The 26353-nt window shown below is 34.3% G+C and overlaps 1 protein-coding gene across 1 annotated transcript; it reads left to right on the forward strand.

Annotated features, from left to right (window-relative positions):
* The first annotated feature begins 22956 nt into the window (after window positions 1–22956).
* Window positions 22957–25956, forward strand: LOC131144702 (lysine histidine transporter 2). The gene is made up of 7 exons (XM_058093522.1): window positions 22957–23194; window positions 24278–24661; window positions 24747–25140; window positions 25268–25373; window positions 25495–25586; window positions 25693–25761; window positions 25858–25956. The coding sequence occupies exons 1-7, from the start codon at window positions 23013–23015 to the stop codon at window positions 25954–25956; spliced, it is 1326 nt and encodes a 441-aa protein (XP_057949505.1). The 5' UTR covers window positions 22957–23012.
* The last annotated feature ends 397 nt before the right edge of the window (window positions 25957–26353 follow it).

The raw sequence follows: 26353 nt of genomic DNA on the forward strand, positions 1-26353 counted from the left end.
GTTCGAGTGGCAGTCGTCTGCCACGACTTGACAGTTGCCTGTCATAGAACAAACTCATAATACAGAACACTGGCAGTCGCCTACCAGAACCAAGGCAGTCACCTGGCATGAGAACCCAGGCGCCTGGCATGTTCAGGCAATCGCCTGTCATGCTACTGTGTCTTTGAAAAATCCTTCACTTAATTTGGCAGTCGCCTGCCACAATAGGACAATCGCCTGGCCTTTCTGTTTTTCAAAAGCTTTTCTTTTTCAAAACCCTTTCTTTTCATTGATTTTAAAATTTTTCTTTAGAGTTTTCTCAAATATATATTTCTAAATTTCTTGAGAGCTTCAATATATTTCAAACGATATTTTAAACATTAAAGCACTTACATGAGACTTCTAAGACATTAACATTCTAGGTTCTTGAGTCTTCATGCTTTGTCCTTGGATTGAGTCCATATTTTCTTCAAGCTTCCATATTCTTTGAGCTTTCTCACTTTGCCTTTCTTTGGCTCTTTTGACTTTAAACATTCCTTGGCTTTGAACAAATCATGCATGACCTCATATTCTTCAAGGTTTAATATATCATCTTTAAATCCATGCTTTGATTCATTTAAACTTCATTTGATCCTTGTGAGCACTTTGACCTTGCTTTCTCATATATGAGCCCTGAAATATCATTACTCACACAAATACATTAAATTTCACTTGTTTGTTAGCATCAAAACAAGATAACAAGATAACAAGACTTTAAACCTTCTAAGACCAACAATCTCCCCCTTTTTGATGATGACAAACAAGGAGCAAAAATGTGAGTAAGCCTTAAAAAGGCTCCCCCTTTCAATAAGCTTCATCTTAATAATCAATCATGCTCATCACTTTCTTTAAATCCATGCTTTTTCAATCAGTATTAAATACTTAAATACTTCTTTTGAACAAATATAATGCTCATACTCAATTATGCTCAATTGTTGCTTCACAACTTCTCCCCTTTTGACATCAATCAAAAAGAAAAGAAATGATTTAAATTCAAATACAAATCATTTTAAGCATATCAATAACCATGTATTCCAAACATATGTACACACTCAAGTTATTGTTTTTCAATATAGCATGTGTAGTGTGTAGCTCACAACATTTATTCAAGATACCAGCTGATATTAATTTGATGGTTTTTGTGATACCAATTTAAAATTTAAAATTTAATTTATGATATCAATTGATTAATGATTCATGACACTCCCCCTGAATTCAATACATTTAGTTTTGTTATTAATTTTGATTTTATCATCCCATGTATAATATTGAATCATATCATGTATCAAATATCAATATCATGCTAAGATCATCAATGTCACATCATGCTCATAGACATAATCATGCTCATAAATAATTTGACTTTGTGATACCAAGTGAGCTTTTAGATTTGATATCTATTGAATTTTTTAACACGTGAAACCAAAAATACTTTATGGATACCAAAGCTTAATATCACATAATGTAGTTCATGGATACCAATATAACTACTTTATCTTCCATAGCTCATAGATAAAGAGCAGTATGTTTATCCATGTGATTCATTTAAAATCATGCATGTTCAAGAATTATCCTTATATCAAAAATTTATGCTTAAGCTCAATAATCTCATTCTCAATTTTCAACATAGTGAGCCATACTTTTCAGTATAAATCAAGTCAAGTTAATTAATACACATGTAGCATATAGCATATCATTATATCACATGTAGGCAAGTAAGCATGTAAGGCGCTTATACAATAAGCTTAGATTTGATATTTTCTTTATATTTTTTTAAGTTAAGCCTTGTAAAAAGTCATCCTATGATTTTGGCCAACAATGTCATTTTCTATTTTATATATGCGTGAAGTCATTATTTCATTTTTGGTACCCATATTTTCTTGGGTCCGGAAGATTTTTCAAGGAAGGTTTCTTTTATTTTCCATACTTGTTTGGTTTTAACACCTTTCCTCTTAAATGGACATTCAAACTTTATATGCCCCTTTTTCTTGCATTGATAGCATATGGTTTTTATGTAGGCATTAGAAGATGTGCAAGTATAGTCTTTGGATTCTTTCGGGAAATATCCCACGTAAGAATTCTTTTTCTTTTTCTTTTCAATTCCATTGAAACCAATGTCTTCTTTATTTAGAGAAATTCTTTGTAAACCAATCATCTTATCAAGGTTTTCCTTTCCTTTTGTGAAACTATAAATAATTTTATCCTTATCTTTGATTTGATTCTTGAGATCATTTAACTCTATGTATTTCTTGTTATCAACATTCTTTAATGATTTCTCTAATTCTAGAGATAATTTTCTGATTCTATCCTCTAATTCAGAAATATACATATCTTTCTCATACACGGTAGAGGATAAGGATCGAAGGTTTTCTATCATTTGGTCATTCTTGCTTTCTAGTTTCTCAATTTTCAAGTTGTTTCCTTTTTCAGCAAGATTTTTGAATTATATTTCTTTCATTGCTGATTCATACTTATGTTCTAATTGCTTGAGTTTTGAGTCTTTATCTCTTTCAGCATTCTTTAGGAATTCTAACTCTTTTATTAAACTTTCATTCTTATTCTTCAATGAGGTGTTTTGTTTATTTGCTTTCATATAGGGGTGAGCATAATTCGGGGAAAACCGAATTAACCGACCGAAATTGGTCGGTTCGGTTCGGTTAAAAAAACTGGTTCGGTCGGTTCGGTTATGCATTCCAATATTTCGGGGAATCGGGTTTCGGTTCGGTGAATAGAAAACATTAATTCGGTTAACCGATTAACCGAATTAATAATTAATTAAATTTTAAATTTAAATTAGTAAATGAAAATCCTGTTAGTAAATGAAAATCCTGACTCTCAGTCACACACTCAGTGCTCTCAAAAACTCAGAAGTCAGAAGGCCCTCCCTCACTGCCTCTCTCTCGCTCACCCGAGCTCAATCCACCACAGTTCGCACCACCATCTTCACGCGATGCTATCCGCCTGCGCCCATCGCCATCGTCGTTGCTGGCCATCGTCACCAGCACACAAGCCCCCTCTCATTCTCATTTTTATTCTCTCACAGTTTCGCGCACAGAGCAATTCACCTAGAACCAACCCGGCTCCTCCTCACTGGCATCAAGCTCGCTCGAGCCCAATCGTCTCCCTAACTAACCACCTCTCCTCCACATCAATCTCCACTTCTCAGTTCTCCGGTTCTCCCTCTTCGTGAATCGCCTCTTCCTAGCTTCGCGGCTTAGCTTGAGCCCCTCTTCCAGTCTTCCCAGTTCGTGACTCGTCCCGATCCCGAATCCTTCTTCGATCAGCTCTTCCCTCACGTGGGCGTGGTGATGCACCTTGCCCCCTTCCTAGTTCCCTCGTTTCACGGTTAAAACCGATTAACCGAATTACCTGAAAAATAAATTCGGTCAGGTTCGGTTCGGTGAGGCCAAACGATTCAGTCGGTTTGGTTAACAGTATTCTTTAACCGAAATTTTTGGTTAATTCGGTTAATTAACCGAATTTGGCCGAACTGACTGTTTGCTCACCCCTACTTTCATAAGCATCTTATGTACTTTGAATAGATCATTTTGAAGCTCATCATAAGATGGCATACCCACATCACTTGATTCATCACCACAAGAATTATTTGAAGATTTAGTTGAAGAGCTTTCTTCGTTATCCCATGCCATAAAGCACGTGTAGGCAACCTCTTGGTCACTTATTTCATTCTCCGAACTACTTGTATTATCCCAAGTAGTGACTTTCATGGTCTTCTTATTTTTCTTTTTAGACTCTTTCTTTAATAGTGGACATTCCGGTTTTAACTGTCCAGCTTTATTGCAATTGTAGCATTTAGAAGTTTTATTCTTTGATTTCTTTTTGCTGATATCTTTTTCTTCTGATTCAGAGTCTTGATTTCTTCTTTTGAATTTGTTTCTCCTTCTTAGTATCCTTGCTAGCTTTTTAGATATAAAGGCTTCTTCATCTTCATCCATTTCACTTCTTGAGTTTTCTTTTAAGGCTTTAAAGGCTATTGCTTCTTGAGTTTTGGCTTTTCCATTCTTTTCATTCATAGTCATTTCATATGTGAGGAGAGAACCTATAAGCTCATCTAAGGATGTGTTTTTCATATTTCTTCCTTCCGTGATAGCAGTAGCCTTTGGTTCCCACATGGAGGGAATGCCTCTTAGAATTTTTATTATCATCTCATAAGTAGTGTAAGATTTTCCTAAGGCATTTAGGGAATTTATTATATGAGTAAACCTAGTATACATGCTGGATATGGATTCATCCGGGTTCATTTTAAGCGCTTCATATTCGCTTGTGAGCATATCAACCCTATTATCCCTAACATCCGATGTTCCTTTATATGTTACTTCTAGCTTATCGCATATCTCCTTAGCTGTTTTGCAGGCCATTACTAGATTAAATTCATTAGCATCCAAGGCACAATATAGAGCATTCATAGCACTAGATTTTATTTGCAACATTTTATAATCTCTTTCAGTCATATCTTTCTTTTCCTTAGGTATTTGTTTTCCATCTACTAATGTGGTAGGAATTATATCACATCCATGACAACCTCCCAAGCTTTCCAATCCATGGTTTGAAGATATATTTGCATTCTTTTTTTCCAAAATGCATAGTTGTGTCCACAAAAGATTGGTGGCCTAATTGAATATTGTCCCTCTCCAAAGGGAGCTACGCTTAAGTTAGCCATTTGGATCTTTTTATAGCTTCTAGTTAAGAGTTGTTATAACCCCGCTCTGATACCAATTGAAATTAGGAATAGCTTCCCAAGAGGGGGGGTGAATTGGCTTTTAAAAATTTCTTTTAATTCCTTTGTAGAATTCTTAAACTAATTTGTTCAATTTGTTAAGCACTCAAGAACTTAGTTTCTTTATTTAATTTTTAACCATACAAACATCCAATCATCCAATCAAACCAATCAACTATAATTAGAAAACAACCAACCAAGCCAATACACAACACTTATGTAATATAAAAAGTCAAAATGATTGTTTGTTGATATTAGCCAAATTTGAACCAAGCCCTGTAGTGAATGAAAATTTATGCTTACTGATGCAAAGCCCTTTATAGATGAAATTTGTACTTGCTTCTTCAATATGATGTGCAATATAACATCCAATCAACACAATATCTACACTCTTCTCAATATTCAAAACTCAACTAAACTCTCTGTTAATTTATCCTTGGGCTGTTAACCAAGTAACGTACTCCCGTATGGTTGTCGCAAGATATGATATAACCAACGTACTCCCTTTTGGTTTCCGCAACCCAAATGAAAATTAGACTTCAAGTTTACTTGATTTCTATATCACATAGTATATATGATTATCAATTAAACCATCCACGCAATTTAAACATGTTTGAAAATAAAGAGTAAGGGAAAGAGAGAGTGAGACGGGGATTTTTATGAGGTTCGGCTTATACCTAGCCTACGTCCTCGCCTTTGGCAAACCACCAAAGGATTCACTAAACATGTTACATTGACGGGTGTAACAAAACATTTACAAGAGATACCCCACGCTCAAACACTCTTTCACTAGGCTAAAGCCCGCCTCTCTAAGCAAAATAACCTTGCTTAGCCAAGGATCCAAACAATCATTGGAACATCAAAGAACTACAAGAAACACAAGATAAAATCTACGTACAAGTATAGTCTCTTCAAAGAGCAAGTTAGTACAATTTCAGTACTATATACTTCAATGTAAAATATCAATATGAAATAGAATGAAGTTCAAGTGTAAAATTCACCAATATCCTTCTTAGATGAGGATTAGCAGTAGGAATTCAGAGGAAGAAGGATTAGCACTTTAGAGTATCTCAGCAAAAGAAATTTGCAATGAGTGAGCAAGAGAACTTGTAAGAGCAAGAGTGCTTTCAGCTTCTCAAAACAGATTTTTCAATTCTTGGTATGAAAATCTTTGAAGTTTGGGGCTATTTATAGATGTTTAAAAGTAATTCTTTATCCCCAAAGTTTCCTTCAAGTAGTTTCCAAGTTTTTCAAAATAATGGTGTCCAAAAATTTCATTTAAAAAATCTTCCCGTTAAGAGTTTTTAAGCCAACGTTCGAGTGGTAGTTGCACGCGCCTGTCATAGAACAAACTCACAACACAAAAAAACTAGCAGTCGCTTGCCAAAACCAAGGCAGTCGCCTGGCATGACCACCCAGGCGCCTGGCATGTTCAGGCAATCGCCTGTCATGCTACTATCTCTTTGAAAAATCCTTCACTTAATTTGGCAGTCGCCTGCCACAATAGGACAGTCGCCTGGCTCTTCTGTTTCTCAAAAACTTTTCTTTTTCAAAACCCTTTCTTTTCATTAATTATAAAAGTTTTCTTTAGAGTTTTCTCAAATATATATTTCTGAATTTCTTGAGAGCTTCAATATATTTTAAACGATATTTTAAACATTAAAGCACTTACATGAGACTTCTAAGACATTAACATTCTAGGTTCTTGAGTCTTCATGCTTTGCCCTTGGATTGAGTCCATCTTTTCTTCAAGCTTCCATATTCTTTGAGCTTTCTTACTTTGCCTTTCTTTGGCTCTTTTGACTTTAAACATTCCTCGGCTTTCAACAAATCATGCATGACCTCATATTCTTCAAGGTTTAATATATCATCTTTAAATCCATGATTTGACTCATTTAAGCTTCATTTGATCCTTGTGAGTACTTTAACCTTGCTTTCTCATATATGAGCCCTGAAATATCATTACTCACACAAATACATTAAATTTCACTTGTTTGTTAGTAGCAAAACAAGATAACAAAATTTTAAACCTTGTAAGGCCAACACAAACATATGGGGCAAGTTCACATAGGGACATAATTAGAGCAGACATATAGGGCAGGTTCATAGGGACATGAATTAGTATAGACATATGGGGCAGGTTCATAGGAACATGAAGTAGTGCAGATATATGGGGTAGGTTCATGGTTGACATGGGGGACATACACCTATGTTTCATAACATAGGACTTATTTTGGCCGCTCAGTGGCTTTTTGAGAAATCTATTTTTATTTTTATTTTTAAAAAAAAATTGATGAAAAGGAGTTTTCTAATTTTTCTTTTTTTTTAAATATTTAGCCTCTTATAAAAAAAATTTATTAAAAAGAGAAAGTTAACTTTTAGGGTTTGTTTGGATCAAGAATTTTACATGGGAAAAGAGAAGGAAAGGAAAATAGGGAGGGAACTCATTTTTCTTTATATTTCTTCTCTCTATTAAATATTGCCAAAAATGAAAGTTTATTTTAATATGACAAATTTTTTTAAAAAAATATTAATGATGTGTAAAATCAAATTTTTATTTATAGATTTGATATATATTTTATTTTATTTTATTTTATTTTTTTTTCATTTTCCTTGATAACCAAACATAAAAATGAGGATTTCTTAATATTTTCTAGGGCCTTAGTGTTTGGTAAAAAAGTTGTAAGGTATCCAAAAGTATTTAAAATAACTAAAATAGATATATATTTGTAAGGAATATAATTATTGCATTGATAGCTTTGTAATATTTTAAAAAAATCAAAGAACAATAATGAAAGAGAATAATTTGTTAAAAAACAGACCGGGAGAAAGATCAAATGCCTTAGGTCAAAAAATGATACTCAGTACACTGATTCAAGGTTCAAGAAGTTGTGCGAGCAACATGGCATTAGGAGACATTTCACAGCACACAAGACACCACAACAAAATGGTGTGGCGGAAAGGATGAAACAAACTATAGCTGAAAAAGGTCGGTGTCTCAGGTTGAATGTAGGGCTTACAAAGAAATTTTGGACAGAGGCAATAAATATGGCGTGTTTCCTGATTAACAGATGACCAAGGGCAATACTAGATGGGAAAGTTGCAGAGGACGTGTGGACAGCCAGTGTGATAGACTACTCTGGTTTGAGAGTGTTTGGATATTAAGCCTATGCACACATTTCTAGTGAAGAGAAATCAAAACTTGAGGCAAAGTCTAGACAGTGCATCTTTCTGAGGTATCAGAAAGGGGTGAAAGGGTTCAAGTTATGGGATCCTAAGGCAAATAAGGTGGTAATCAGTAGAGATGTGGTTTTCGATGAGAAAGTCATGTTGCAGCTTACTCAGGAAGAAGAAGAAAAACAGGTGTCAAAAAACTACAGCAGCAATGAGCATGTGGTGCAAGTGGAGTTAGAGACTCAAGATGGAGATGACAATGTTCAGAATGCAAGGAGTTCTAACTCAGGTGACTAGTAGCATCACAGTATTGCTATAGGCAGGCCTAGATGCACTATCAGGTCACTCCCTAGGTATGGATTTGATGATCTGGTTTCTTATGCACTCATTACTAGTAGCAGGGATCCTACTACTTTTCAAGAGGCGGTGCACAGTCAAGAGAAAAGTAGATAGATGGGTGTTATAGTGGAAGAGATGGAGTCATTGCATAAGAACTGGATGTGGGAGTTAGTGGAGCTTTCAGAGAGGAAGAGAGCGATAGGTTGCAAATGGGTATATAGGAAGAAATAAGTGGTATCTAAAAAAGAAGGAGAAAAGTTCAAGGCTCGGTTAGTAGCAAAGGGGTACTCATAGAGAAAAGGGGCTCATTATGATGAGATCTTCTCCCCTGTGGTTAGACACACTTCCATCAAGGGCAGTGTTGGGATTAGTGGCTCAATTTGACATACATTTGGAGCAGATTGATGTAAAGATAGTAGTTCTCCATGGTGATTTGGAGGAGCTGATTTACATGGTACAACCAGAAGGGTTCAGTCAGCTTGGACAAGAGCACTTGGTCTGTAAATTGAGGAAATCATTGTATAGGCTGAAGTAATATCCGAGGCAGTGGTACAAGAGTTTTGACTCCTACATGATTCGAATTGGCTATAGGAGATGTGAGTAAGATTGCCGCGTGTATGTGAAGAACCTGGATGGTGGTTCACTTATTTTTCTCTTGCTTTATATGGATGACATGTTGATTGCTACGAGGAGTTTGATTGATATCAATAATTTGAAAACCTTGTTGAGCAAAGAATTTGACATAAAAGATTCAGGTGCGACCAAGAAAATTATTGGGATGGAGATTCAAAAGGAGAGAGCTTCCAAGAGATTATGGGTATCTAAGTGGAGTTATGTTGAGAAGGTATTGGAGAGGTTTAGCATGGACAATGCAAAATCGGTGAGTACACCGTTGGTGAATCATTTTACGTTGTCTACCGCCCAGTGCCCAAAGACAAACGATGACGTTTGTGACATGTAAAAGGCCCTATATACCACTGCAATGGAGTGAGAAAGTTTCTTTCAAATCTGGGTCGACAACATTGAAATGCAATCAAGTGGATTTTTAGATACTTTACGGGTGCTACAGACTATGACATCATGTTCAACAGACAACAGGGTGATCTTTAAGTGGTAGGTTATGTGGATGTAGAGTATGCAGTGGACTTGGATGATAGGAGGTCTACCACAGCGTACGTATTCACCTTTGTTCGAGGGCTTATTTTTTGTAAGTCCATGGTGCAGTCACTTGTTGCATTATCTACTACTGAATCAGAGTATATGGCAGTGATTGAGGCTGCCAAAGAAGCATTGTGGCTTACAAGATTGGTCAATGAGATGAGTATTCATTAAATTGGAGTTCAGCTGCACTGTGATAGTCAGAGTATCATCTATTTGGTGAAGAACCACATGTATCATGCGAGGACCAAGCACATAGATGTGCGGTTTCACAGGATCGAAGAATTGGTTGCTAGTGAACTACTGCTTGAGAAAGTTCACACATTTGAGAATGCAGCAGGTATGTTGACAAAGTTTGTTACCACTGACAAAATCAAGCATTGCTTGGACTTTATCAATTGTTTGGATCGTGCAGGAGGAAAATCGACAGTTTGGTCGACAGTTACATCAACAATTTATCCTCGGGAAGAAGCCATCAATGGTTTCAGTTTCAGTAGGAAATCATCGACGGTTTTGTTCGGCGCTGAGTTTGAATTTTGAATTGGAAAGATCAACAAGTTGGGGATTCAGAGGCATAACCTTCGGGAATTGCTACAGGGGTATTTGGGCAACTTATTAATCCCTTTGTACGTGTAAGGTTATGTGACAACCCGAATAAAAATGATATTTAAAATAATAAAGGGAAATGAGAACTATTAGAGGCCTTGTCGACGAACACAGGGGATTCGTCGACGAGGGCATAAGAGGTCCTCATCAACGAAGCCAAATTTCGTCGACGAGAAAATACCGAGAGAGGTTTTTTAGTAAAATGAATTTCGTCGACGACGAGTGGGTTTTGTCGACGAAATTATTGAAAGACTCGTCGACGAGATGACGTGGCTCGTCAACGAATCCAGTCCTATAAATATCAAAAATCTGAATTTTAACTTCCAAACTAAACAATCTCTCACCCTCTCTCTCTCCCTTCGGCTCCCTCTCCTTCTTTCTTGGATTTTGGGCCAAATTTACGTTGGATTGACAATCTGAAGCCACCACGACGCCCGTAGGGAAGTTCTCTCCAAATTTGCCGGAGCGGATCGTTGGTGAAAGTAAGTTGGAAATCATCCCTGAGTTGAGGTAAGGCTTTTTTAAGCCAAATCTGGTCTTATGGTAGTTATACGAAATGATATACACGTGAAAATACTGAAATTTAATACTAAGAGTTTTTTAGTTTCAAGGTATTGATCAGGAAATCCAACGGGTGTTAGATCAGGATATTTTAGGGGGCTTTCTCAGTAGTCAGGTAAGGCAATAAACTAAAGCAGTTATTTTTCATACAAATTACTATTATTTATGAGTAAATTGATTTCCTGAAAATATTTACGATATTTGAATATTATGGAATAAATGCATGTTTGGGAAAAATATTGTTGTTATGTTGAAACGTGTATGGTTTTATACAGCAAATGTGTGGCATGAATATTATTTTACATGGAGAAATATTATAATATGAAAATGATATGAATAAAGTATGGTTAAGAAATTATGAAAGTATACAGTACATTATGATGTTGACAAATACATGATAAATTGATTATTTTCAGGATGACGTATTTATGTTTGATTTCGGCGCGAGGCCGTATTTACGTATGATTCCAGCACGAGACCGTATTTACGTATGATTCCGGCGAGGCCGTGTATATATGAAATGTTCGGCGCGAGGCGGTGTTTATGCAATTATGAAAGATGTTATATTATCATGTACTATATGTTATCAGAACTCGGATGCTAGTTTAGTTCAATTTCAGGAGTTCGGTACCGTAGCTATATATAGATCAGATATCTACGTTCAAATAAGCGTTAACCACCCCACGAGGGGGTGGGAGATGGATAGTCGATGTGGCTTTCAGTAGAGTGTGGACGTCCACCTGGCAGTCCGAACCAAGGTGTGGTGGGCCCATCATACTTACAGATATTTTTGACTCGGCAGTGGTCGGCCAGCCATTTCATCAGGTCCCGCCTTCGGGCTGCACAACCCGTCATGGGGGGTAATACATGACATCAACTAGCTATTCATCCTGCGTATGTTTTCAGTATTATCAATTATAACAGATGTTTTATGAACAATATGATTTATTAGCAAATATGAAATAATATGACGATTCAGTATATTATGATGAATGTTTACAGATGTATGAAATGTACTGTATATCTATATTATCATTAAATGTTCATGTTGCCACACAACTGTATTTAGTTTATTTTCCCTTACTGAGAAGTGTCTCACCCCCCGAATATTAAATGATTTTTCAGGAGCCCCTGAGAGACCGGCGGGTCGTGACCGCAGTTGAGTTTGTCAAGTTATCCCGTTAGGAGGGTAAGTTTTGTACTAGGATCAGTAGATTTTTGTTGTATGATCCTATGGTCATTTTGATATTTTGGTGGTTGGATATAAGTACAGTATTTGGTGATGTGGTAAACTCTGGTATTATGTAATTAATGGTTTGATGGATGAAATTTATTTTTACAGCTGCTTAGGTTTCTGCTGTTTATGTCAGGCTATCCCCGCTACCTATGGGTTCGAGTTGATATTATTATATTATATGTTTATCATGTGAAAAGTTAAAGGGGTCGTTATAGGTTAGCATATATATGATGTTGTAACCCTAGTTTGATGATTAATAGTAAAATTTAGCCGCTTGCTCTCGTGGACGTAGGCACATTGTCGAACCATATTAATTTCTTATGTCATTGTTTATTTGTTTTCCTTATTATCTATGTGTGATTGTGTTTCTATATTGTTCATCGTTGGTTTCTATATTGCACGATCCAAACAATTTTTTTGCTGCACATTCATTTGCACAACAAATCTTAGATGAGAAAAATGGAGTATGAAATAGTTAAGGAATTTTTATTGTTTTTGCTCCCATGGATGTACAAATAATTATTTTACTTAATAATTATATTTGTAACTCACTCTGTAAAGTATTGTAAAAATAAGGTCATTATATGAAGGTTAAAATGGAAATTTATGAGGAAAATTTAGATAATTTTCTATTTGAATTGTACATGAAAATTTATTTTAATTTTGATTAAAAATGCAGATGTAATACTTTAATTTAAAAAATAATCTTTGAATATTAAGTTATATTACTATATATTGCTCCAATAAGTAAAAATCATTAAAAAAAAAGTGAATTCGATCATTTAAATAATAGGTGTTACTAGGTCGTGCTTTTTTTTTTTTTTTTTCCAGCACCCATTCCTCCCATTCGAGTTTCTAACTTGTTCCGTTTTATTAATAAAATTTAATTAAATTAAAAAATGATTAATGCGTGTGTTTTTTTATTCTCGGTAAAATAATAGTTAATTGTCATACCATCTTTTTAAATTATTATAAGATTCTTCATCATCAATTATTGAGCAATATAATGATATTGCAATTAAATTCAAATAAATCAGACATTATAAATAAATTAAAAGTATGAATCAATTAAAATAGGTTTCTAACCTTGAATGAGTAAAAAGGAGTATATTTTGTATCGCTACGTGGATATATAATAATTATTTTATTAAATAATTATATTTATAACTCACACTTTAGTATTGTAAGAATAAATTTATTTTTATATTTATAAACCATTATCCCCCAACAAAGATTTGGAAGCTACTAGAATTTTATTTTTATTTTTTTCAATATATTTGTCTCTATATTTTTAGTTTTTAATTCGTGTTGTCCCTTCTCATTGATGTCATAAAAGAAAAAATATCATTTTTAATGATTTTTATTTATTGGAGCAATCTAGTGTAGTAGTAATTTAATATTCAAAACTTATTTAAAAAATATTTTAATGGTTTTTAATCAAAATTAAAATAAACTGCCATGCGTACTTAAAATAAAACTATGTAAATTTTCTTAAAACCAAAGAAAAATTATTCATAAATAAATTTCCATTAAGTTTAACCTTCACATACGATAAGTTTATTCTTATAATACTAATGTGTGAGTTATAAATATGATTATTTAATAAAATATTTATTATATATCTATACCGCAATACATAATCAGAGTTTCCTTTGTCATTTCATACTCCTTTTTACTCATTCAAGGTTAGAAAGCTTGATTCATGCTTTTAATTTATTTACAATGTTTGATTTATTAGAATTAAATTGTAGTATCATTATATTGCTCAATAATTGATGATGAAGAATCTTATAATAATTAAAAAAATTATGGTATGATAATTAACTATTATTTTATCGAGAATAAAAAATCACACGCATTAATCATTTTTAAATTTATTTAAATTTTATTAATAAAACAAAACAAATAGCTATTTTTTTCTAATTTTAATTTTTTCTTAAGATTTATTTTTAAAATTAAAAAATTGTTCTTAAAATAATGATCCTAAAAAAATAAAATTAATTAATTAATTATTTATTTATTTATTATTAAATTGAATTAATTAAATTAGGTTATATGATGGTTAAATACATATGCCTAAATGCATAAGGATATGTGATATATATTTATATAAAGTTCTGCTTCCTGATTTCAACTAAGGCAAATTATAGAGAGCAGCGCCTCTCTTCTTTCTCTTCCTGCCTCACGCTCTCCTCCATCCTCCTCCTATCTTTGCTCATTTTATCGACAAATATTTAGCCGATTGAAAAACGGAAAATACCGTTGGGTTCCTATCTCCGCCACCGACATTTCTATCGAAGCGGATTTGTCGTAAGAGCGACATAGGCACCACTCCTGGGGAAATGTATACTCCCTCTCTTTCCTTAATTTTTCCTTAAATCTTCAGCTAAATCGACGATCGGGCACCACCATGGGGCCTTAATCTCAATCGTCGTCATTTTAATTGGAGCAAATTTTCAATTTAAGGGTCTTATGCACCACTCCAAAGCGAGAGTGAGATTTAGGGAATTAAGGAAATTGGTTATTTTCGAGAGTTTAATTGTTATTTGAAATTTATGAGTTTAGGAAATGTTAAAATAGTATTTTATTTACAATTAATTTGATTAAATTAAGGTTATTGAATTAGGGTTTGAGTGAGCGCCGCAAGCATCGTTTTGGGTTCCCTACTAGCGTAGTTCAGGAAATCAGGTAAGGGAAATATATTAAATCAAGATTTTTGAGGAAATAACTAGTGAAAAATAGAAATATTATATATATATATATATATGTATATGATTTTCATGTGAGTTCTGAAAAGCCGACCGTTTGAATTATAAATTTCTGAACCTAGGGCTGTGCTACTAGATATTATTTGCGAAAATGGAAAGTTAAAAACAACAGATTTTCTGGATAATTATGTAAGAAATTAAATGTATATTTTCAGTATATGAATGATGAATGTGGGTTGGCTTATTTTACAGTACCCATCAAATACTAAAAAAACCTTTTTAGATTGGATGAGTTGATTTCTTGATGAATCGTGGGATAAAAAAGACATTTCTTAACGTATGCAATATGTTTTTAAATCGTGTGGCGTGAGTAAAATGAAGTTTTTGTGTTAAACTATGATATATGTATGAGATAGAGGAAATAATGAAAAAGCATTAAGAATTTAAATGTGATTTGATTTATTCTGCATGTATTTGATAATGTTAAATTACAATGTATGGTTTAAGAACTCTGATGGACCAGAAAAGGGCACAATACTATTATGGATATGTTCGTTAGTGTACCCACACGTCTTAGATAGAGTGTAAAGACGGGATGGTCGATTGTGTTGGGAAGGGAGGATCCCCCTAAAGTCTAGACCAGTATGGAAGCAGCCAATCGGACCTACAAACTGTAGAATATGGTTGATTTAACTTTGGTGGGCTGATCAGGGTTAAGTCTACCCTTTGGGCCACACAACCTGTCATGGGGCGAAAACATGACTATGATTTTTCACCGATATAGAGAGTTTTAAACGCATAATTGTTATTTTAACCATTGATAATATGAGAACAACAGATATAAGAACAGCAGACGAGAATGATATGAAAACAAAATATGTGAAAGTAGACATGAATATACAAATGAGAAATGTAGAATATGAATGTGAATGTGAAAAGTGAAATGTGAAGTGAATAATATAGAGATAACAGATACAGAGTAAAGAAAGAAATGTATTATATATTGTATTATAGTATGTATTTGAGGCGAAGTATACACTCCGCCTGAAGGTTTGCTGAGAAAGGTGAGTGCCCTGATAGGTATTAGATGTAGCTATATTAGGCTGCATAACGTATTAAGGTAGAGGGAAGCTACTTATATGAGTGGGTAATCTTCCCTATTCTCTAGAACTTCTACTAGTAAACCTTTGCGTGAATGTGTGAGTACGAGATAAACTAACCACCTGAGGGCTTATTGAGTAAGGTAAGTGTCCTGATATGCTTCAGTTGTGACTGTCGGTTACTTAAGGTACAGAGCAGAAAGGTGATACTTGTATGGATGGGTAATCACCCCTATCCTTGGGAACTCTCATTGGTAAAATACCTTACATTTGTTTGAGTAGGAACAGAAAATGATTTCATAATTGTGGTTTCATTTGAAAATAGTGAATATATATGTTCTTGTACTTAAACTGTCACGACCTGCTCATTTTTCACATTTTTTTTTTTTTATATTATCAACACCATAAAATCAATACTACATATCGCACAATCCAGCTCAGCAGGTCACCATCCACCTGGACCCGTGGGTACCAGGGATATAAAACAAAACATACAGTAGAAGCCTACGCAGCATAAAGTATAAAATCATATACATCTCTTCCTAATGTGCATAACATATACCAGAGTACTATAAACACTATCTCTTAGTATATACATCCCAAAAATAAAATTAGGGACAATTCCCACAAAATCTGACTGTCCCTATCAAAACTTACCCTTCACAGATGGCAGATTAACAACACTAATTCTGCGGGGCTTTTCCCGCTCTCCTATCCGAGGCTCCTGAAATGTTAATGAAATTTAGGGGTGAGACACCTCTCAGTAAGGGAAATAAACTAATACTAGTGTGTGACAACATGAGTAATTAGTGTTCAACATATATCATATATAACACATTTAGTACTGTTTCATCAAATCTGTGAAAACATATATATATAAATCAACATGGCAGAACATACTGCATTTTCATAACATATCTCAACTCATGTCATAATAATAATAATAACATAAAACAATCCTGGTAGGTTAGCTGGCTGTTGTCATATATTATCCCCACATTACTGGGTTATGTGGCCCAAAGGCAGGACTTGACAATGGTTGGCCGACCACTGCCAAGTCGATAGTCTAGTCTGTAGGTCCGATGGGTCTACCCAGACTGGTCCGTACACCAGGGGCGATAACAGCACACTCCTCAAACATAACCACATCGACCATCCAATCTCACACCACTCCGTACAGCAGCGTTAACACAGATATCATGATCGTGAGGACCATGGACACATAGCAATGGTACCGTGCAAGTGTTAGCCTAAACCAAGCCAACTAGGTTCTGATATCATATACATATACTGAAACCGTGATACATAAATGTCTCATTTCATTTATTTTCACATCAATCATATCATTTCACATATATACATGTATTATAAAAATCGTTGGCCCGTACTCCAGTATTTCACATCTTATCATAGCTCGGCCTGTATGCCAGCTACACATAACACAGCCCGTACGCTGGCAAACAGTAATCACATAGCACGGCCCGTACACCGGCAAATCACAGAGCACGGCCCATACACCGAAAAATCACATCCATATATATATATATATATATATGAAAACATCTCGGCCCGTACGTCAGTTTTCCATCATAAAAATCCATCTCATCCACATTCCCAGAAAACAGCATTTCACAACATTTTTACTCATGCCACACAGTAGATTTTCCACATATTCAACATACGATCATTTTCACAGTATTTTGCAAATATAAGGCATATATATATAATCATATACATTTTCCATAAATCAAATGATAACTATATATATATATATAAGCATTTTCCAAAATAGTACTAACTTAGTTTATCCCCTTACCTGATTCCTGGAGAGCCCCTAATAAAACTGCCCCGCACCCGCAGGGTTCCTAACTCAACACCTTGAAAATGAAAAATTTCAGAATTAAAGTTCAGTATTTCGAAGCATACAATATTTTCCTCAACTACCAAAAATCCACATATTGAGTAGAAAGTTTTCACCCAAAAGCATTCAAGTTTAACACCTGAGGGGTTTCCTCACCAATACTCCGAAACTGAAAACCCTCAGTATTAAACTTCCGTATTTTCATGCGCACACCATTTCTTATAACTAGCGTAAGACCAAATATAGCTTAAAAAGTCTTACCTCAACTTTTGGATGATTTCCAACTAGCTTTCTCCCACAATCCGGTCCAGCAGATTTGGAGAGAACTCCGCCAGGAGCGTCGTGGTGACTTCGGATCGTCGATCTGACGACTGGTGGGGCCGAAAACGTAGAGAGAAGGGAGAGAAAACTGTAGAGAGAGAGAGGAGAGGGAGAGGCTTCGTACAAAATGATATTTCTCCCAGATTTTTCATTCTTATAAAACAGGATTTCGTAGACGAGCCCGACCTTCGTTGACGAGTCCTTCATAAATTTCGTTGACGAGACCCTGTATTCGTTGACGAAATTCAGGCTGCCTCAGAACTTCTCTCGGTATTTTCTCGTCGACGAAGCCCTGTGTTCGTCGACGAATTCTCTTAAGCCTTCGTTGACGAAGTCTACGGCCTCCTTCTATTTCCGGTTTCCATTTCCCTTTCCTTATTATTTAAATTTCATTTTAAATTTGGGTTGTTACATAAACCTCACGATTGTCATACACTAATTTAATGTATTTTATCCTTATTGAGATGTGTCTCATCCAATAGTTGAATTTTATTTTTTTTAGGACCTTCGCATAATCGAGCTTAGTGAGTTCGGGGCTGGTATGACATTTTTGGAAGAAAGAGAGGGTATAAGCTTTGATTATAATTTTTGAGGTTGTAATATATTTATGTTTTCAGAGTTGTGAATATTTGTGAATACTAGATGTTGGTATATACTTTTGAGGTTGTATAAATGTAGAAACTTGGGTATATTATTGAGGAGTTGTTATTATTTCTGCTGCGTAACTGATATAGAGTCAAGTACAGGTAATAGAACACGTGGCACTCGGACCCCACTTGGTGGGTTCGAGGTGTCACGAGGTGGTATTAGAGGTGTTTTTTCAAACAATACTCCGGACCCTAGTTTTGGGTTTGGGGAGTTACACTTAAGGTTTTGCCATTAATTAACTAGCCTTTTAATTTCAAGAATCTTATAAGAATCTTAAATAACGATCGCTTAATTCGCTCTAAAAATCGTTAAATTCCAAGCATTTAAGATTTATTTAGCTTCTAAATCTTTGTTAGAGAGGTAATGGTTTGGTAAACGGAATTTTTAAGTTAAAAATTTTGGAAATTTTATATAAAAGCATAAAAGATATTCTTTTCCTGACTTTTAAAACCCTAAAATTAGTTTTACTAATTTTAAATTAAAAAATTTAAAAATTCTAACCATCAATAAAATATTTTCTATACAATCAAACGAATAAAATGAAGTTTGATATAAAGGGTCACAACGTTATTAATAATAAAACTAAATCTTAAGTTCGTTCATTGATTTTCTTGAAGTCATCACTATACAGAAATAGTAAGTGCAAATATGTAAAGAAATAAATGCAATTATTTTATTCTTTTTCAATTGTTGTTTATGAATTCTTTTAAATTAAGAATCGCTTTTATTACTTTACTTAAATTATAAAATAGTCAAAGCCTTATTCAATTTATACAACTAGCTAAATTTGATAAAATAGCAATGAAAAAAAGTTTGCATACTAAAATATAAAAAACATTATTAGTTTTAAACTAATATTAATATTTTCAAACAAAATTATTTTTTTATTTTTTATTTTTAAAATGACAATACATCTCTTGAGTTTTTAATTGCCCCGAATTTGTTCATAATCGCATAAATTGGCGGAAAATGATTCACATAACCGACCCCCCTAGGGGAATTTAAGACTTGGTTTTGTTATTGCTGTTGTTATTAAAAAAAGCCTATGCAATTAATAAAAATAATTTTTATTATTTTATTATATTATTAAAATAAATTGAGGCATAAATGCAATAACGAGTAATAACATTTAAACGTTGTCCCGAATATCAACTAATGAAGAGCCCAAGTCACCAAGTCAATAGTCCAACCGATGGGACAATAATACTCTAATAAAAAAATTTAATAATATAAGTCCTAATTTTTTGAAAATTTTTCTTCCATTCATTTACACTTCAAGATTCTGTCTTTTTCAATTTACTAATTTAGCCCTGAAAAATATTGCAATTGAATAGGAGAAAAGTAAGGTGGGATTCTATGCATTTTTTATCTAATATTTAACCAAAATATCCTCCACATTATAAATAAAACGGGGTGTACATGATCACAGTTACATGTGTTATTAACCGAATAAATTCGATTAGCTTGACTCGGTTAAATTCAATCGGTGGAAAGGCATTAGCACGTAAGAAGGAGCATCGGAAGTTTAATTCTAGGTAAATACACTCACGGAACCAGCGGTACCTGTGGATAGTGAGAATTTACTCTGTGAGTCAGCAGAAACCGTGGATGGTGAGAGTTCGATCTGTGAGCCAGCGAGGACTGTGGATGGTGAGAGTTTTCTGTGAGCCAGCGGGGACCGTTAATGGTAATGGAGATGTGTCCCGGGGGTCGGGTTGGCTGAACATCCAACTGATGCACGGACCGTGTCCGCATTCTGGACTTTACCTGATCAACGAGACCTAGGGAGAGGATGTTGATTCGTAGGTTTAGTGCTGCACCAAGAGTCCGAAGGGCTTATTGGTGGCTGGAGTTCTTATGTAATAATAATAATAATAATAATAATGATAAGGACTATAGTAAATATTAGATGGTCATCATTTGAGGGACATTCTTTTATAAATTAAGAATCGCACATTGTTCTTTGGAGGTTTTAGGAGTTCAACCGTTTTCTTTTCTTTTTTTGTCTAGAAAATTAATGCATACATCTAATAAATTGATTTTCATCAAAACAATTAATGCAGATACAACTTTGCATCATTTTAAAAACCATGAGGATTATTGATAGTAATAAAAAAAAAAATCACTATGTGGCTCTCAATATTTTTTCTTTAGTTGAACCAAAATGTGGTTTTTATAATTTTCCTTGAAAAATTTTACTCACTTAATACCTTGCCAAATTTGAAAAAAAAATATATAAAAATTAGCAATCCCTTGTTATTGCTAAAAATTAATATGATTAAGAAAAATCATCATCACATAAAATGTGCATGTACTGCAATAATTCAATTCATACTCCTTTTTATTTTGGGGGGAGGGACTTAATTGTGTACATTAAAGGATATTAATTATTAAAATTGCCCACTTAATGACTCATTAGATTTTTCATCTCACAAATCATTTTAATGAGCTTTGTGATAATTGTTAGAAACTACGGTGGTGTAATTTTTATTTTCAAAAAACTCTGGGGGTGTAATTAGTGGATTTTATTCTCTGAGTTTTTGTCTTTTAAATATTTCAAAAAACAATTAATTTAAAAGATTACGTGCTATTTGATTATTTCTATTTTTATTTATATTGTTAATTTTCAATTCTTGTCATCTTTTTTCAATTGTTGTTGTATTACAAACTCTTTATGGTCATTATAATTTTAAACTGTTGTGGTTATCTGTTGTCACAAATCATAATTCACTTTTGTGAATTAAATTTTACCACACATTATTTTTAACAAAATTACTACATAAATTAAAAAATATTTATAAAATTTCTAAAATTTCGAGACATAATAAAAGTCATCCAAAAATATTTTCATTGCTTTTCAACCCTCATAAACATTAGAATGTTTGTTAGAGTACCAAAAAATGAGTTAAAAATAATATTTAAGTAAAATGATATTTATTTTTATTATAATATTTTTTTTATTTGTACTCTTTAAAATTTCATTACTCTAATCATATTTTTTTGTTGTTATTTTATCTAAAGAAAAAACATCTAATCATTTTTTTTTTTTGTTAATTTTAAGATGTGATGAAAAGGCAAAAATGTTTTTTAGAGCAATTAATTTAATTAAAGATTGATTAATTGGATTAGTATCCATAAAATTCTAAGGCTTAATTAACACTTACCTTGCTGTACATTCTTATCCACCTCGGATTGAACCACTAACGGCCTTTTGATTTTTCACCATTCGATTAACAAGTATTTCAATGTTGTTTCACTCTTAATTTTTAGATTTGCTCGGTGGTTGCTGTTATCCACAATTATCATTGTTGACAACTGACAAGCGTGAACAACGAAACTTTAATAAGACATATTTGTCATTGATAAGGAGAGTATAAACTTTAAACTTTGTACAAATACAAATCATATTATTTAATATCTTAATTTAATTCTTTGATTATGTGAATATTTTAGTCATTCTAATACTTTTGTGAATGAAAATTAATAAGATTGTGATTTAATATAGTTTTAAAACATATTAATTTCATTGCCATTTTTGTCACAAGTACAATTTGTTCATATTTAAATGCAGTCCATCTGTATTACAATTTTTTGTCACAAATATGATTTCTTTATATCTAAACACGGTCTATATGGATTTATTTGAAGAAAATATATGAAAGATAATGATATCAATAGTTGATAAATCCTACACGCACAATATTGCAATTTAACTTTTTTGGATGACATTAATTAGTAATATTCGATAATTATCCTAAAAATAATAGTAATAGTGTTTATTTATTTTTTGGATGACATTAATTGCATAATATTCGATAATTATCCTAAAAATAATAGTAATAGTATTTATTTTTTTTGGATGACATTAATTACGTAATATTCGATAATTATCCTAAAAATAATAGTAATAGTATTTATTTGGTATTGTTTTGATTCATTTAAGACTAAAAAAGGAAATTTTTTTATGATTGTTGAACATGTATATCTAATATTTATGTGGACACTCAAATAATAAATGTTACTTTGTGTTTCTTAGTCACGTCATATTTTAAGCAACCAATCATATTTTTTAATTTGAAAAAAAAAATTTACTTAAATAAGCCTCCTATGTTCGAAAATTGACTGGTTGTGTAAAATAAGTAGTGTACCGTAATAATATTCTCATCCAAAAATAACTTTCTTTATTAGCCACACATAAAATTCCAAGTCTGACCCCCTTGACTGCCTAAGAGGCTAAAGTAGCCAAGGACTCTTCCGTAATTTCACGCTAAAGTACAGCTAACGACCAACTTTCCCGGGATTCATTCAAATTTCAGTTGCCGAGCGAAATCTGTGTCCCGTTGCAATTTCACGAACACCCATTTTCCATTTATGGCCTTCTGTTGACTTCCCCTGCTTCCATTTATATATATATATATATATATATATATGCAATCTCGTCTGCCTTCATTGTTTGGACCCCATTGCTCTGCGGTCTCTGTCTTCGAGGAAGGGCTAAATTCATTCTGCCCTGCTTCTGGTTTGAATTCATTTTGCAGCGACAATGCCTGGTTCTCAGTCTCCGCAGAACGATGGGAGGACCGCGAAGGAGAAGGCCATTGACGACTGGCTTCCGATCACCTCCTCCCGGAATGCCAAATGGTGGTACTCTGCTTTTCACAACGTCACCGCCATGGTCGGCGCCGGCGTCCTGAGTCTCCCTTACGCCATGGCCGAACTCGGGTGGTATGTAATTTTCCTTTCTCCCCTTTTCTGTTTGGCTGGGTGGAATTTTTTTTTGATAAAACTGTTTACTGAGGGGATTCGTGATTCTTTGAATTTTCTGCTTGTTTGGAAAAATTACCTTCCTTCTTTGGAAAAGCTAGCTGTCCTGTAGTTTTGGATGGAAGGTAATTTAATTCTGTTGACACATGAATGACAAGGAGCAGAGATTTTCAAGGAAAGAAAATATTTTTCCTGGAACCAAACGGAGTCTAGAGATATTTGATAGTTTTTGTTTCTGGGCATATGACAACGTTTTCCCCCCCTCCAATGTAATATAGATTATTAAACGAAGTCTAGAGATATTTATCTCTCTATTTTACTTGTGACATCAAAGAAAAGTTTTCTATAGAAAATATTTTTCCTCCAACCAAACAGAGCCTAGAAATATTTGGTTTTTTTTTTTTTTTTGGTTTCTGAGTATTTGGCAAGGTTCAATTTTTCTTATCTGATAATGATTACAGAACAATTTTTATTCATATTGAAAGAAATTTTGAATTTCATGGCTAATGGTTTTATTTGTTTGGATTTCTGTGACGGTTTCTTTATTGTATCTTTCTCATTTATTTGCTACACCAAAAAAGACCAACATATTTTCCCCTCAACCAAACTAAGGCTAGAAAATTTTTAGGCGTTTTGTTTCTGGGTATTTTTGAAAATTCATTTTTTTCCTATTCAATAAGGATGATTGAACAATTTTTAACTCGCATTGAATGAAATTTTTATTTTTCATGATATGTGGTTTTATGTTCTTTGATTCTGGCGAGAGATTTCTTTTCTTTTGGTGGGAGGAGGAAATGATTGTTTTACAGATGGCATTTATTTAATGTGGCAAGTCCCTAAAATATTTTCTCCTGAAATAAATGTCACATTAAATTTTCGAAATGGAATGGGATGGGAGTAGAATGGAATGAAAATTTGAATAGAGAGAATAGAAAATCAAGTGATAAATTGGACTTCATTTCTACGTACCAAATGCACTAAAAATCCTATCCATGATGTATGTTAACCTGTGGGTATTGATTCAAATGCGGTTTTTCTTTTTAGGGGTCCTGGGGTTGCTATACTCGTTATGTCCTGGATCATCACCTTGTACACCCTATGGCAAATGGTTGAGATGCACGAAATGGTTCCCGGGAAGCGATTCGATCGGTACCACGAGCTTGGACAGTATGCCTTTGGCGAAAAGCTTGGCCTTTGGATTGTGGTTCCTCAACAGTTAATTGTTGAGGTTGGAGTGAACATTGTGTACATGGTTACAGGAGGAAAATCACTGAAGAAGTTCCATGACACTGTCTGCCCTGACTGCAAATCGATCAAGACAACTTACTTCATCATGATTTTTGCCTCGGTTCACTTTGTTCTCTCGCACCTCCCCAACTTCAACTCCATTTCCGGTGTGTCCCTGGCTGCAGCAGTCATGTCCTTGAGGTAAAGTGGTTCTTCCAATCTACTTTCAGACTTTCTTTCAAACGAGATTTTCACATAAACTCCATTCGTTATCGTTGTCCTGCAGTTACTCAACCATTGCTTGGTCTGCTTCGGTTCACAAGGGGGTTCAACCAAATGTGAGCTACGACTACAAAGCCTCAACTTCGGCTGGAAAAGTTTTCAATTTCTTGAGTGCTTTAGGAGATGTCGCTTTCGCCTATGCAGGCCATAATGTGGTTTTGGAAATCCAGGCCACAATCCCCTCCACCCCCGAGAAGCCTTCCAAGGGTCCTATGTGGAAAGGAGTGATTGTTGCCTACATTGTTGTTGCACTGTGCTACTTCCCCGTTGCTTTGATCGGGTACTACATATTTGGAAACAATGTCGACGACAACATCCTCATCACCCTCGAGCATCCGAGATGGCTTATTGCAGCTGCTAACATGTTTGTTGTGGTCCATGTCATTGGAAGCTATCAGGTGAAATGAAATTCAGGTTCTTCATTGCTTGGTTTATATCAATACCCTTGCCAATTGATGCTAATAGTTTGTTTTGGTCGCTGATCTTAACTCAATTCCTTAATTTGTGTCAACTGGGCAAGTGCAGATTTACGCAATGCCAGTGTTCGACATGATTGAGACCGTGTTGGTGAAGAAAATGAACTTTGCCCCTAGTTTCAGGCTTCGATTCATTTCTCGCACTCTGTATGTTGGTAAGTCCTGGTCCCAATCCCATATTATGCTTTCAGGGCGCAAACTTTTAAGTGACTGTTAATTAAAATAACTTAAATCCTGTTTGTCAAATTAAAATTTTCCATCTTTTGTGGCCTGCAGGATTGACAATGTTCATTGGCATGACCATTCCCTTCTTTGGTGGCCTCCTTGGGTTCTTCGGAGGATTTGCTTTTGCCCCAACAACATACTTTGTAAGCCAAACTGTGTTCAGTTTCCTTTTTCATTCATAGGCCCATTCCATATGTTTCCTACATACACCGATAACACTTTAGTAACTCTTTAATTACCTTTGTGCAGCTGCCTTGTGTCATGTGGCTTGCCATCTATAAACCCAAGAAATGGGGCTTATCTTGGTGTATAAACTGGGTATGCCACAAACTATGCTTGTTCTCATTTTCTGTCATTCTATCTCTCAGAGGACTTTTGTCTGATCGATTTTATTCGAATCCGTACCTATTGCAGATCTGCATTTTCTTTGGCGTTCTGCTGATGATTTTGTCACCCATTGGCGGTTTGAGGACGATAATCCTCCAAGCCAAGACCTACGAGTTCTACTCGTAATCATTTTCTCGCTTAACTGAATAGACTCTAGATGGCCAATGACAACAATGATCATGGCCACAATGTTTGTGAAGTTTGCTGGTGATGCAGCGATATGCCTGCGGCAGAACTAGGATAAAATATTTCAACTTTTGGTGGGAGTTCAGACTTCAGAGCCCTAGGAAGGAAGCTGGTATACTGGTTTTCAAAGAATAAGGTGCTGCAATGGACACACCTATTGCGGAGAAATAGAAGAAGTCTGCCCCAAAAACTATTCCATTATTTTTATGTTGTTCTATCTAGTTAAGACGTACATATGTTCAAGGACAGTTTATTTCTTGCATGTGTTTGGGATCGAATTAAGTTTGAATTTACTCGGCCATGCTATATAAGATGGCTGTGGATTCTTTCAGAGAAG

The sequence above is a fragment of the Malania oleifera genome, chromosome 12 (assembly GCF_029873635.1).
Source record: "Malania oleifera isolate guangnan ecotype guangnan chromosome 12, ASM2987363v1, whole genome shotgun sequence".
NCBI lineage: Eukaryota > Viridiplantae > Streptophyta > Magnoliopsida > Santalales > Ximeniaceae > Malania > Malania oleifera.

Excerpts from the sequence above, each read along its gene's own strand:
- LOC131144702 (XM_058093522.1), top strand. The coding sequence starts at position 23,013 with ATGCCTGGTTCTCAGTCTCCGCAGAACGATGGGAGGACCGCGAAGGAG. Across the intron at positions 25,374-25,494 it reads TTCTCGCACTCTGTATGTTG|GATTGACAATGTTCATTGGC; the intron begins GTAAGTCCTGGT and ends TGTGGCCTGCAG. Across the intron at positions 25,762-25,857 it reads TATCTTGGTGTATAAACTGG|ATCTGCATTTTCTTTGGCGT; the intron begins GTATGCCACAAA and ends TACCTATTGCAG.